Consider the following 14,564-nt stretch of genomic DNA (forward strand, 5'->3'; position numbering starts at 1 on the left):
AGGGGAATATGATAACATATTACGCACAATGTTACATCTATCCGGTGGATAGTTAACTCATTAGAAATAGAGCATTAAAAAAACTATTAGAATTGATGAGTTGGATTCTATTATTTATTTATTTCTATTAATAGTGAGTTGTTGACCCATTAGATAGATAAAGTTTTTTCCACATATTACATTCGTTTACATCGGTAAACGCATATATATATATATGTAGTAGTAGTACAACTTAATTATGGTCTTTGTTAGTTGTTGCAAGAGAGGATAACAACGTTGTCAAGCCTTTTGACATCTTGGGGAATTCACCATTACTATGATCTCAAATGTGTGTGGGGTTGAGATCATAAATGTCTTATACAATGGTTGGATACTATTACCAGATAAGGATATAACTTTCTTTTATGGATTTTTCAAACCTATGTCTTGTGGCATAGATTAAGAACAACAAATATCGTCCGATATTTGTACAAGAAAAGTTTCTATCTTAAAATCCAACTAAACTAAAAAAAATCACAAATGATTATGTAGATCTTAGGAATCTATCGTTATTTAAGAATCCAAATCAAAATCTTTTTATAATATTTTTTTCATAAAATCTTGAAATTCTTAACCTATTTTCGTGAACTCGAACACATAACCTCTCATTTGATATGCTAATGCACTAACCAACTACACTACAATGCCCATGTTGGTCTTTATGGGGAAAAAATCATTTAAAGACAAATATTTCTGTTTTTGAAGAATTCAAATGCACATCAGTAAATAATACGGGACATATGGCCCGAAAAGCCGAGACAAGTGCTAGTTTTCATCTAAATACCATGTTTTATCTAAACCATACAAAGAAATTTTAGAATAGGTCTAAAAATATGAGTATATCAATAATAGATTCCAATTCTAATGAAAATGTAATGCAAAATAATCATAGTTTTTTTGTTTTGTTTTATACGTGTACAAATAACGAATTCTCACTAGTCACTACCGCACATAACATGGAGGTTTTTTTTGTTATCCACCATTGGCCATTGCCCTTATGACCTAAAGGGAAAAGAAATAAAACAAAATTGACCTTCGAGTTTTGACGTTATTAGACTACTAACTTTTCTGTACTGTGGGAAAAGTCCTTTGGTATTTAACAAAGATTTGATTTCCCCGTTATATACCTCTCAACTTGATAGAGCTTATCCTTACCTATACGGCTATACGCCTATACCTAACAAATTAAATTAAGGTGTTCTTCTTATTTGAATAATTAATGGATGATTGTAATTTGTAGCAAGGAAATTTTATGAGATTGTGGTAAAGACTTAAGCATTGATCACTTGTTTTTCCTTTTGAAATATGAGAGCGATTTCAATAATGATTAAAGGGTATATTCTCTTCGGCATAAAACAATTGAACTGAAATGAAATGAATAGTGATATGTGAGAGTAATAATATTGTCCAAAACTTAGCTGAACTGAATATAAGCCGGGGAGAACATGCCCTAAGGGCCTGTTCTCCCCAGCTTATTTTCAATTCAGTTCAGTTCAGATCAGTTCAGTTTAGTTCAGTTCAGTTTAGTTCAGTTCAGTTCAGTTCAGCTCCAATAAGTTCAGTTCAGTTCAGCTCAGCTCCAATAAGTTCAGTTCAGTTCAGTTCAAATTATTTAAATAAAACCATCTTTTCCCATACCACATTTATTTAAATAAACAAAAAATCTTTAAAATCACTCTTATATTCTACTTGCATAAATTACCGTGAAAAAAGATAAATGGGAACTATATTTTGGGACGGAGGGAGTAAAATATTAATAGATGAAAGATATAATTATCCGGGAAATGGCCCGGGCCTAACAAGTAGTTTAGATTATTATACCATATTAAGTTATAATGGACTCCTTTAGTCCTTTGAAAGCCATTTTAAAAGTTACGACTATTTCAAATTAATTAATAATTGGGAGTATACAAAATAATACAAAAATTATTAAAAGAGCCGGTCTAATTTTAATATAAAAGTAGACCTACTTACTAAATGGATCAAACTAGTCACCGAAAGAAATTAAACTAGTTACTATTGGGATGATTATCTTTTTAAAATTAAACTTATTATTACCTAATTTTAATTTAAAAGTAAACGATTTTCTTAGAAGACAAACTCTTGGTCGACTAGCTTTCTGGTCAAACTAGGGATAGTGTAGCATGTCATCTCTTCATTTGGCAAAATTTTAAATAAAAATAAGATTATGATCTGCTAGCTAATTATGTTTAGGGGTTGAATTTCATGTCATCACTTTCATCTGCATGGCCCCTAGGTTACCTAATCTTTGTCTGACTGTAACTAACTACTAAGTAGATAATTAATCCTTTTTACTGGCCTAAAAAACACTACAAAAATCTTTTGTGCTTCAAAGTCAATAGTCAACAACAACTTGGTACGACATCATTGTCTAGACTCTAGAATACACCAAATGCAGATTAACAGAAGCATATAATAAAAACAATCCTGATAAATAGGTGCTTCCACTTTATCTCTCTCCTCCTTTTTCTCCTTGTTAATTACTCCCTCCGTCTTTTATTAGTTTACCCCTTTTGACTTTTAACACTATTCATATATATGACTTTAACCATCTTTTGTAATTTGTATTTAAGGAAAAATATAGTCATGTGAGATCTTGTTGGATTCGTCTCAATGTGTATTATCTAAATATCAACTTTTTGTAATTTTTGCTTATCGAAAATTAGAGATATTAAGGTTCAAATTAGTATCTCGGCAAATGTGCTCCAAAGAAAGGGGTAAACTAATAAAAGACGGAGGGAGTATACATCAATGAAAATGGACAGCCATTACTATGTTATCAGCTACGGACTAGTTGTAGAGTGGTAGTAGTGATTCTCAATATCGGAGCAGTCGGAGATAACCTAGTGGTGTTGACATCACTTTCGATTTTAGAGATTCTGGGATCGAGTCTCACCCCTGAACATGAGAAAATCTCATTCTAAAAAACTTAAAAACTCAGTTATTTAGACTAATAAATTGGATATATATCAAGAAAAAAATTAGGAGAGAAATATTAATCCCTCGACACAATGAGTGAACTTATTATTTATTGGTTTAAATTGATATTCATATAATGTATTCGATTTTTTTATCAATTATTCATCTTGGTTTTCTTTCCAAACGACTTCAAATCCATGTGAGACAATTCCTGAATCCGCCACCGAGACAACCGCGTAACATCCAAAGATTAATCCTTAATCATTCTTGGAGAGTGGTAAGCTGAGTCATGTTTTCAACTTTTAAGGGCTCTTTTGTCTGGGAATAACCTACAATAATGCACGTGTGGTGGAGCACTTAAAAGTTATTTTTATGCCTACATTCTTAAAAAAAGGATTGTAATTAAAACGGTAATTTCACGTGGTTAATTTCAACTTGCATGGGAAAGTAAAACGCGTAATAAAATGGCTCACATGGGTATTGGTATTGCCGTTTTGGGGTAAATTTACTGCCTAATGTTTAGACTTAATTAAGGGTTCATTTGGTACTTTGGTTCAAACATTATGACTTATGAGCCTAGGAAAAACTACTAGGAAAAAAGGAAAGAAATAACCTTGAATTCTTCTCTCTTTAGAAACTTCCCATGGAATAATATCCCCTAATTTCCTTTGTGATAATATCAAAATCAATCTTTTTTCATAATTAAAATTATTTAAGCGTATATGATTGAATTAATTATGTAGGGTTGTTTTTGACGTGAAGAAAAGATATCATTAATAATAATAATACGACACATACAATGATAATGAATGTCTGAAAAATACATATTTGGCAAATCACAACAATTTCACAATAAAACTACTTAATTTTAAGCATACTCGAGCACAACTCCAACTCCACCGCTTCAAGTTTGATGCGACTAGCGAGCAGTGTGTTTTGATGTCATTGCATCTTTCAAGGTGAAGATCTTGATCACAATCTGATTCTGCGATATAATTGTTTCTAGTGACGAAGATCTTAAAGAACCTAAACCCTCATTAACACCAAGACAACAAGAAAACTCATATAAAGATGAGAAGCAATAATTCATCAAAAGGGGGGAAACCTCTCACATATGGAGAGAGCAAAACAAAAGAAAGTTGTAAAGAAAATAATAACTAATTATGTAGGGTTAAGATTTTATAATGATTATTAACATTTTGTGGACATCTCTAAGGGCGCATTTGGTATGTCAAAATGGAAGTTGCAGATTGGGATGGGGATGACAAATTATTAATATATTGATATTACCTTATCATTGCATCTTGGGTGTAATATAATGTTTTACTACAATTTATTGTGTAATAACATGCATAATGACATATACTCCAACAAGAATGCCAAGGACTTAAATGACACGAATATCATGTCATTATATCTTTTATTTCATGTCATTGAGTTACTTTTACAAAAGAAGTGGTAGTTTGTGGTTGTTACACCATAAATTATGAGGTAACAATTACACCGAAGAATTTGTATTATGTACGTTATTTAAATATTGAAATAATAATAAAAAACTACTCAAACACCTTTACTAATTATATTCCTCTTTATTTTCATGAATGGTACTTTGATCATTTACCTCCCTTTTATCTTCGTGATAGGATATAGTTTTAAATCAATAAATTTAGTTTATATCCATAAGAAGACAAGTTTAGTTATTTATAACATACATTAATAAAAAATAGATTTAAACTGAAAAATATACAAAAAGTGATAAAGATAATTTTTATTTTTAGACAGGTAAGTTGTAGGTCCTTACAAGAAACAGGAGGGCGAGATTGGAGATCACTCATTCCCTCTTATAAGGGGAAACTTTTTTTTTTATTAGTTAGTTTGTTAGATATAATAACATTCTAAAACTATGAAGTTGTCTAATTAATAGACCATTATTAGTTAGTATAAGATTGAATAAGAAGTCATAGCACCGCAATTAGAGGAAGGATGCTAATTTCTTGGATTAAACGTGCACAAGCCACCCACTCGCAGAAAATGACAAAGAAACAAATTACATAAGGAATTATATACTCCTAAATCCTAACACTAAACATACTTATGTCCAAAGAATAAGTACCATATAATAATACTAATTAATCTGATGAAGTTGTCCATCAAAATGTAGAATCAATTATGATGTGGATCAGATAGGGATTACTATTATAAATTATTCTCCATACACTCAATTATAATTGCTGCATTTGCACCCAAAAGAATTTGTATTTTTGCATCATTTCACATGACATTATTCACCTATTCAAACGAATAATTGATTATAACCATAATAAGAAGGAAAAAAAAAACATGAAAATACGTTAGAGTATAAAACTATTCCTACGACTTCAACCATTCGTTTAAGTTTTTGATTGAGTTGATCCATTGATATGGTATTAGAGCTAGCATGACATAAAGATCACGGGTTTAAATCTCATTCACCGTTTAATTTCTTTATAAGTGGAATATTTAGCGTCTGGTATGAGGTAGGCCTGTGCTGTATCCACACTTTAAGAATCAAGCCCAATGAGCTCTCGTGTGAGGGGGCGTAATAGAGTATAAAACTATTCTTGGAACTCCAACTATTAGCTTAAACTTTTGGTTGAGTTGATCTCTTAACAAAATCTCTTTTATTTTGTCTGATCAAAAGCAAGAGATCTATTGTTGCCAATGTTGTTTTCTTTAAAGAAAAGATAAATATTTATAAAGAGATTAATAATGTAAAAGCTAAGATAATTGTGATAGTAGACTAGTAGTCGTAGGACATCGAGTTAGTTTTTATAGTTTGGATTCCCTCTAATATTCCACGCTAGCTAGATTAGAACCATACATGTGGGAATTTTATTACTTGTCTCGTGATTACCATTGATTCGATCAATTCCCTTCATTAACAATTTTATTTTGTTTATTCTCAAATAATTGCAATCTCGACAACATACTTGTCGATATACAATTTTAATTTGATTATAAATATTTAGTTTTGTACTTATTAGTTGAATTTATGAAAAGTCGTGTGTTTGAAATTATAAAAATCAGAAAAGTTTAACAATATTCATGTAATAATTTATTCATCCCCTATATTATTAGTTAAAATAATTCCTAATACACTATTTCTACTCTCCAATGTACATTGTAGCATAAATGTTTGTAACTATATATAACTAAAGTATATAAAAGTTTAATGTTTTAGAAATACACATTCGAATAAAACTGACAGCATCTCACAAGAAAATATATTTTTTATATGTAACCACCTAAATAGTTAAATACAATTAAAAAAATTATTCTGTTAGCATGTATAAAGTTATAAAATAGAGATAATAATTAGTAAATTTTAATATAAACGAGTATAAAAGTATGAAAAAAGTTAGACTAAATAAAAAATTCAAACCAATTAAATGTTAATTACTATAAACAAGATCGTACACAATCTGAAAGACCAAGAATACGGATGAATGAATGAACAAGTGGGGTCTTCAATATTAGAGCAATTTATGGTAAGTTTAGTTTTTGTTGAACTGAAATAAATGAAAATTGTGATAGGAAACTAACTGAATTAAATTGAAACAAATTGAACTGACATAAATTGAATTTGTCTGAACTGAATTGAATTACATTTGTGTTATTTCAGTCCAAAAGAACAAGCATAAATCTGAAATGCTATGTTCTAGCTGTAGCGGCAACACGTCTTCGGATGATGTAGTCTTTATCTCTCTCTTTTTTTTTTTTTTCCTTTTTTCTTTTTTCTCTTGTGTGTACTTGCTTAAAAAGAAATGGGACCTTGATAACTACTCCCTCCGTCTTTTATTAGTTTACCCCTTTTGACTTTTGACACTATTCACATATATGACTTTAACTATCTCTTGTAATTTGTATTTAAGGAAAAATATAGTCATGTGAGATGTTGTTGGATTCATCTCAATGTGTATTATCCAAATATCAACTTTTTGTAATTTTTGCTTATCGAAAATTAGAGATATTAAGGTTCAAATTAATATCTCGACAAATGTGTCCCAAAAAAAGGGTAAACTAATAGAGGACGGAGGGAGTATAATCCTATTAGCCTGTAACTTTCAGCAATTTGGGTACATCCAATACTCCCACAAACTACAAAGCATCAACATGTCTGATTGTATAATTAGGACCCCACTTGGCTGCCTTTTATTTGCTACCTCAGAATGGACTACATCTCATAAATCCAACTTTGGTTAGATGCTGTCCATGCTGAGCAACGGCTGAGCTTGCCCAACTATCATCCTATATTAATTCCTATGAAATTTGCAATTATATTGTTAGAAATTAACCAATGATGTGTTAGCCAAGTGATTAAGATTGAAGTGCTGTGAACAACAGGCCACAAGTTCGAATTTTCTTTCCCCTATTTTGTAACGCCTTACTTCGTGACTCATATGGATCAAAAAATATTGTTAGAAATTAGAATAATAGTGGAATTAGTAATGTACTATTTAGGGCAGATGGATAGCTACTAATAATACCCACTAATATTAACGTGAATCAGATCTATAAAAGTCAGATTGAATTTATTGATGTTGCATTAAAGTGATATATCAATCAATTTGGTTCCCGTTGAGCTGGATCAAAATCAAGCTAGGCCATATCTATTATCTAAGTGCAAAACTAAATTATCATTCAAAGTAGATTATTGTCATTTATGTTGTCCCTAAAAGTTGCATTTATTTCATTTGTTAGTAACATGGTTTTCACAATTTCTTTAAGTGAAAGTATTGGGTCAGACTGTCTGACCAATATTTACTGTCAGACGGGCTGAGCCCAATACTCAAATGGCCGCTACAGATTTGTTATAATCGCATTTAAATTTGTTAACAAGCACCCCATCTCTGTTCATCTTTCTCTCTTTAATTCTCCCTATTTCTCTCTCCTCTCTGCATCATTCATTCTCTCTCTCTCTAAAACTGGCGGCAGAAAAGCTGAAGCAGATCGAGTGAGAAAACAACAATGGAGGTTTTCTACATTCTTGTGTTTGGTGCACTTGCTGCTGTGGTTGCCCGCTATCTTCACCAATACTTTTCTGAGAAATGCCCGCTACAGATTGCCAAGGTTCATCAAGTCCGTTGACAAATTTCGGCCGTTCGATTTTGATGTTTTCATTTGTTGTCAAGAAGAATTTCGTATTGTGTTGTTTAATAATGAAGAAGAAGGAGAAAGTGAGAGAAAGCAGAGGTTAGTGTTTTGTTTTCTTTTCAGTTGGACTTTGTTTTCTTTCAGTTGGACTTTGTTTTCTTTCGGTTGGACTTTGTTTTCTTTCAGTTGGACTTTGTTTTTTTTTTCAGTTGGACTACCTGAAAAAGAATAAAGACTACCTGAAAAAGAATGAAGACTACCTGAAAAAGAATAAAGACCAACTGAAACCCAAAGTAAGTCTAACTGAAGTACAAAAACCAACTGAAAAAAAAAAGACTACCTGAAAAAAATGAAGACTACCTGAAAAAAAAAATGAAGATAACCTGAAAAAAATAAAGACCAACTGAAACCCAAGTAAGTCTAACTGAAGCACAAGTGCTTCTAATTGAAGTCGTCCGACGAGAATATTGCGTCGGACGAGTCCGACACAATACATTCTCTTTCTTTTTTTTTTTTTTTTGAGGGGAAAGAGAAGTGCATTAATCAAAGGGACAAGGTGTCCATAAGTACATAAGGTGTTACAACACTAGGACAATGACGCTCCCAACATTGCTCAACACCAAACGGCATAGGATATAATACACTCTCTTTCTTTAATTAGTTGACAAGTAATGTACTAGTGTTACATAGGATATAATACACTTACATAAGACATGTTCATATGGATGTAAACAAGATTAGCTGGTTAAAATTTTGGGAGGTATTACTCACTACTAAAGACATGACATTAAATCATATCTGCATCATTTTCCCTTTTAACTTTCTCTATGCAAAGAATCAGACATGTTCATGTCGTACCTTACCTACATAAAGAGGTTATTTGGTTGAGAGAGTTTTGCGGTAAAAAGAGAGGTTTTTCAAATGAATATGGAGGTTTGACTACTTCAAACTCTAATGGGACTATTTAGTTGATAGCGATTGAAAGAGGTTTGACCCAAAAAGCTAATTTTGAAAAGTTACAAGCAAGAGCTTTTTGAAAGAGAGGTTTATGAATTTAGTTGTTTAATGACTAATATATCCTAAAGTTTTACAAATTTACTATCATTTATCTAAAAAAACCATCAATAAATTCTGTCATTATCCTTATTGTCCATTTCACATAATAAAATACCAATCAACCAGCAACTATCTACGAAACACTAATGCAAACAACTAACCGCTAATTGCCAAACTGGGCGAAAAACAAATTTAAGAATCCCACGAATTTCCAAAAATAAAAACGACACAATTCTTTATCCTTATTCTCCTATCAATGCTAATATGCTATCATTATAAAATTCTATATGGTGCTGAAAACCAAACGATTATAGAATGTCAATTATCTAGACATGACGTTTTACAGCGTTGTGGTTGCAATATTTTCCGTTAGTGCATTTTTTGTCCACCACCACTCTAGACACCATCACTTTAGCGCCTATTCTCTCTCTCCTCTTTCTCTCTCTCCATTTTTGATTGCAATCTAAGCTTTTCATAAAGAAGCCATCTTTATTCCTTAAATAAGCTTCTTTTTATAGCTCCAGATTTTACACCCATTAAAGTTTATAGCTTTACATGTGCCTCAACATTTCTAATTGTCTTCTTCCTTCATTTCCTCTGTAAATTTATCTCCAATTTTTCAAAAAAATCCAGAAAAATTTCTCCTTTTTTTTTTATATCTCTTATAGAATCTAGAAGAAGAAAAACCCTTCATTAAGGAACGATTGTTTAGACCCAATTCATAGAATATAATCAAAAAAGGTGAAAAGGGTTGTTCTTTTAATTTTTTTTTTTTTGAAATGGGTGTGATTGATGGATGAGAGTAAAAGTAATTGCTTTTTCCTTCATGTTCAGGTATCTTTTCCTCTAATTTTTTTTTGCTTTTGTTGTGATTCATTATTTTTTTTAAATAAATTTCATCACTTTTTATTGCATTTATGTATGATAATTGGAGAAGTTAGTACCCATGTTTAATGAAATTTCAATTTGTATCATGAATGCAATACAATAATAATCCTAAGTTTGATGTTTTTTTTCCCAATTTTTTTTTCTGTAACAGGTGATTAATGGTTGATGGTTTGAAGGGAAATTATATCCATAATTAGTTTTGAAGGCATGTTTGATTGAATTTTAGAAGAAATTTTGATAATTATTGAAGGGTATTTAGAGTAGAATATGAATTTGTGAAAAAAAATTGCAATTTTGGGTGAAGTGAAGGGAAATTAGATTAAAATGGAGACTGTAAGCCCAACCCAAGAAACCCAGGTGCAGCCAAAAAAGATGAAAAAACAGTTGACTGGAAAAAGGGATGATAGCAAACTTCATGCTGCAGCAAGAGCTGGAAATTTAGATGAAGTGATGGAAATATTGAATGGTACTGGAGAGGAGGAATTGAAAGAATTGCTGGTAAAACAAAATCAGGCAGGTGAAACAGCACTATATTCAGCTGCAGAATATGGGCAGGTTGATATAGTTAGGGAGATGATTAAGTATTATGATCCTAGTGCTGCTAGCATCAAAGCTAAGAATGGATTTGATGCTTTCCATATCGCGGCGAAAGAAGGCGATTTGGGTATGTTTTCCCTGAGATTTTGCAAGAGCAAATACTCCTTGCTGTTCCTGATGTTGTAGTAGTAGTAGTAGTAGTAGTAGTAGTAGTAGTTGTTGTTGTTGTTGTTGTTGTTGTTGTTGTAGTTGGAAAAGAGTATTGACATTGTCTGTGAAAAATGTGGCAGAGACACTGAAAGTGCTAATGGAGACACACCCTGATCTTTCCATGACATGTGATACTTCCAATACCACGGCGTTGCAGACTGCTGCAACACAAGGGCACACAGAGGTGGTAAATTTTCTCTTGGAGACAGGAAGTGGGCTTGCCACCATTGGTCGAAGTAATGGTAAGACAGCCTTACATGCAGCTGCAAGGAATGGACATGTAGCTGTTGTGAAAGCTCTACTGGGGAAAGAAACCGGGATTACTACAAGGACCGACAAGAAGGGACAGACGGCACTTCACATGGCAGTGAAGGGTCAAAATCTTGAGGTGGTGGAGGAGCTGATTAGGGCTGATCCTTCTCTGATCAATATGACCGATAGCAAGGGTAATACGCCGTTGCATATAGCCACAAGAAAAGGCCGGCATCAGGTGGGTGCATGATTTTCACTTCCTTTGTTCATGGTTGTACTGATAATATGCATATCAGGCTATCAGCATATCTATTGACTATTGTTGGGATAAATGTGTGATGGTATTTGTGCTGGAAACTTGGATTGTTGGAGTTATTAATATATAGTATGATTATCACTTTGGTCCTTGTATAAATCTTACAATTGGTAGTCACCAAGGTCTGTTCTTTTCAGATTTTGATGAAAAGAAACTAAGAAGTTGATATTTATAGTTCCTAGCACCTTGACCTTGGAGCTATGACTCATATGCTGTTTAGAGAAGCCATTAACCAGTATTGAGGTGAACCTGATTTGTAATTCACATGTTGCAGATTGTAACAAGATTATTAGCTGAAAACGAAAAAGATACCACAGTTGTGAACAGGGCAGGTGAAACTGCTTTTGACACAGCTGAGAAAATGTCACATCCGGAGATATTAGAAACCCTCCGAGAGCATGGTGTTCAAAGTGCCAAAGTCATCAAACCTCAAGCAACCAGCAACAATGCCCGTGCACTTAAACAAACCGTGAGTGACATCAAACACGAAGTCCACCACCAGCTAGAGCACACCCGACAAACAAGAAGACGTGTCCATGGAATTGCAAAACGGATCAACAAGATGCACACAGAGGGCCTCAACAATGCCATTAACTCCACCACAGTGGTCGCAGTCCTTATAGCAACTGTTGCTTTTGCAGCCATTTTTACTGTTCCAGGCCAATATGTTGATGACCCTGATAATGTTCCTCCTGGAAGCTCCCTTGGAGAAGCACACATTGCTCCAAAAGCCGCATTTTTAATCTTCTTTGTTTTTGACTCAGTTGCCCTTTTCATATCTCTTGCTGTTGTTGTGGTTCAAACCTCAGTTGTAGTTATAGAAAGCAAGGCGAAGAAGCAAATGATGGCGATCATAAACAAGCTCATGTGGTTGGCCTGTGTTCTCATCTCTGTGTCATTTCTGGCTCTGTCTTTTATTGTAGTAGGAGCCAGGGAGAGATGGCTTGCCATTGGGGTGACTATTATAGGAACAACTATCATGGTGACTACTTTAGGTACCATGTGTTATTGGGTGATTCAACATCGAATTGAGGCGAAAAGTTTAAGGAGCATTCGGAAATCATCACTCGAAAGCAAATCAAGGTCTTGGTCTGTTTCTGCTATGTCAGATTCTGAAATTCTGAATGCTGAGAAGTTCAAGAAGATGTATGCTATATGAAAGTCTCTTAAGCTGTTTGTTGTAGTATTCTTTTTTTTTTTTTATCTAAGGCATAGCAGCTAAATCTACTGATGCAGCTTCATTATCCTATATATATGTATATCCTTAAGAAGTTGATGGTCTTTTGTAAATGATTGTTACTTTTTTCTGCATCAGATGTTTCAGCTGTATATATATATTTATTAAACAAAACCACCATGGTGGTAACGGAATAGAGAGAAAAAAGGAGAGGTTTTTTTCCACAAAGTATTGTGAACCTATGTAATTTTGCTAATTATGCACCTTGACTGTGGATATATCATACTTCTCCCTTTGTTTTCCAACTGCAATACTTTAATTTTTACGTCTTCCGGCGTGCAGTATTGATCGCTATCTTTAATTATGAATTAATTTCGATTACAAAAAAATTGATATTTTAAAAAAATATGTTGAGATAGATCTAATACTACTAACATTTGTTTTTATATGTTGATAAAAAGAAGTGATATATTAGTATATGCCGTATATAAATATAATTCAGTGTGTTTTTATATATTAATAAGAAAAGACACGATTAGCAAATGAGCGTAGCTCAAATGGTATCGACTCACTTTGTAGTATCCTATCTTCTCGATTATTGAACATGGCTATTTAGATTTAGTACAAATCTAGAATATCCATAACACATTAACACCTTGCCAAATTGGTAGGATTACAACTTGATCTACCTGTTCTTGTTTTTCTTGGGAAAAAATAAAGTACAATAAACAGAGAAGAGAACAAGAAAGATGAACAAAAACAAAATGAGACCATAATAGCATTATTACCCTACATCTCATTACTTGATGATGATTGTTGTTGTTGGCTTGTTTAATTTTCTCAATTTTAGTTGCAGGGACATATTGTGTCTGCTTGTCACCAAAAGAGACAGTACAAAGGTTCACAGTTGTTCTATTAAATGGCAGTTGTGTTAACTGTTATTATGTATTGTTTATGCTAAAAACAGTAATGTGGTATCTGAAGCATTTGAGGATGCTCGTTTTGGATCTAGATCCGAGATTCCAATAGATACTTGCAAAAAAAATAAAAAAAACGAGCCTAAGGGGTCCGAGACAGTGCCTGCAACGCTCAAGATTGTTAAGATTTAATTCCCGTTAAGTCCCATGTTAACTTTTACTAGTAAATTTAAATACCATTGAGAAATTATAAAGATATTTGTAATATAATGAATTAAGAGGGGAAGGGTAAAACATGCCAAATATAATAGAAGCACTTTTTAATTCAAACTCGAGATAATAGTTTCATATACATGTACACTTATTATAAATCTTTTGTGACTAAATTAAAACATAGTTTTTCCATTTTGTTAAGAAACAAAGGTTTTCCAAACCTAGAAATCCATTAGGTTTGATAGTTGAGAATCATAAGCTCTTAAATGTGTAGGAAGAAAAGCAAGATTTCATAGCATTATTTTTTTAGTGTCATTCTCAAATAAACCGGTGCGTATATAATATTTATTCCCTCCATCTTTTGATAGATTTTTTGAGACAAGTTTTAAATGTTCATCTATTCAATTATGTATTATTAGAACTAATGTATATTGACGATGAATATAAGTCCCATGTTAACTTTTACTAGTAAATTTAAATACCATTGAGAAATTATAAAGATATTTGTAATATAATGAATTAAGAGGGGAAGGGTAAAACATGCCAAATATAATAGAAGCACTTTTTAATTCAAACTCGAGATAATAGTTTCATATACATGTACACTTATTATAAATCTTTTGTGACTAAATTAAAACATAGTTTTTCCATTTTGTTAAGAAACAAAGGTTTTCCAAACCTAGAAATCCATTAGGTTTGATAGTTGAGAATCATAAGTTCTTAAATGTGTAGGAAGAAAAGCAAGATTTCATAGCATTATTTTTTTAGTGTCATTCTCAAATAAACCGGTGCGTATATAATATTTATTCCCTCCATCTTTTGATAGATTTTTTGAGACAAGTTTTAAATGTTCATCTATTCAATTATGTATTATTAGAACTAATGT

General features: G+C 32.3%; 1 protein-coding gene across 1 annotated transcript; it reads left to right on the plus strand.

Moving 5' to 3' along the window:
• Positions 1-9,454: 9,454 nt before the first annotated feature.
• On the plus strand, positions 9,455-12,853 carry LOC104900188 (ankyrin repeat-containing protein At5g02620). The gene is made up of 4 exons (XM_010687554.3): positions 9,455-10,002; positions 10,208-10,720; positions 10,884-11,293; positions 11,646-12,853. Exons 2-4 carry the CDS (start codon positions 10,381-10,383, stop codon positions 12,528-12,530), a joined length of 1,635 nt encoding a protein of 544 aa, XP_010685856.1. The 5' UTR covers positions 9,455-10,002; positions 10,208-10,380; the 3' UTR covers positions 12,531-12,853.
• The last annotated feature ends 1,711 nt before the right edge of the window (positions 12,854-14,564 follow it).

The sequence above is a fragment of the Beta vulgaris genome, chromosome 7, assembly GCF_026745355.1.
Source record: "Beta vulgaris subsp. vulgaris cultivar EL10 chromosome 7, EL10.2, whole genome shotgun sequence".
NCBI lineage: Eukaryota > Viridiplantae > Streptophyta > Magnoliopsida > Caryophyllales > Amaranthaceae > Beta > Beta vulgaris.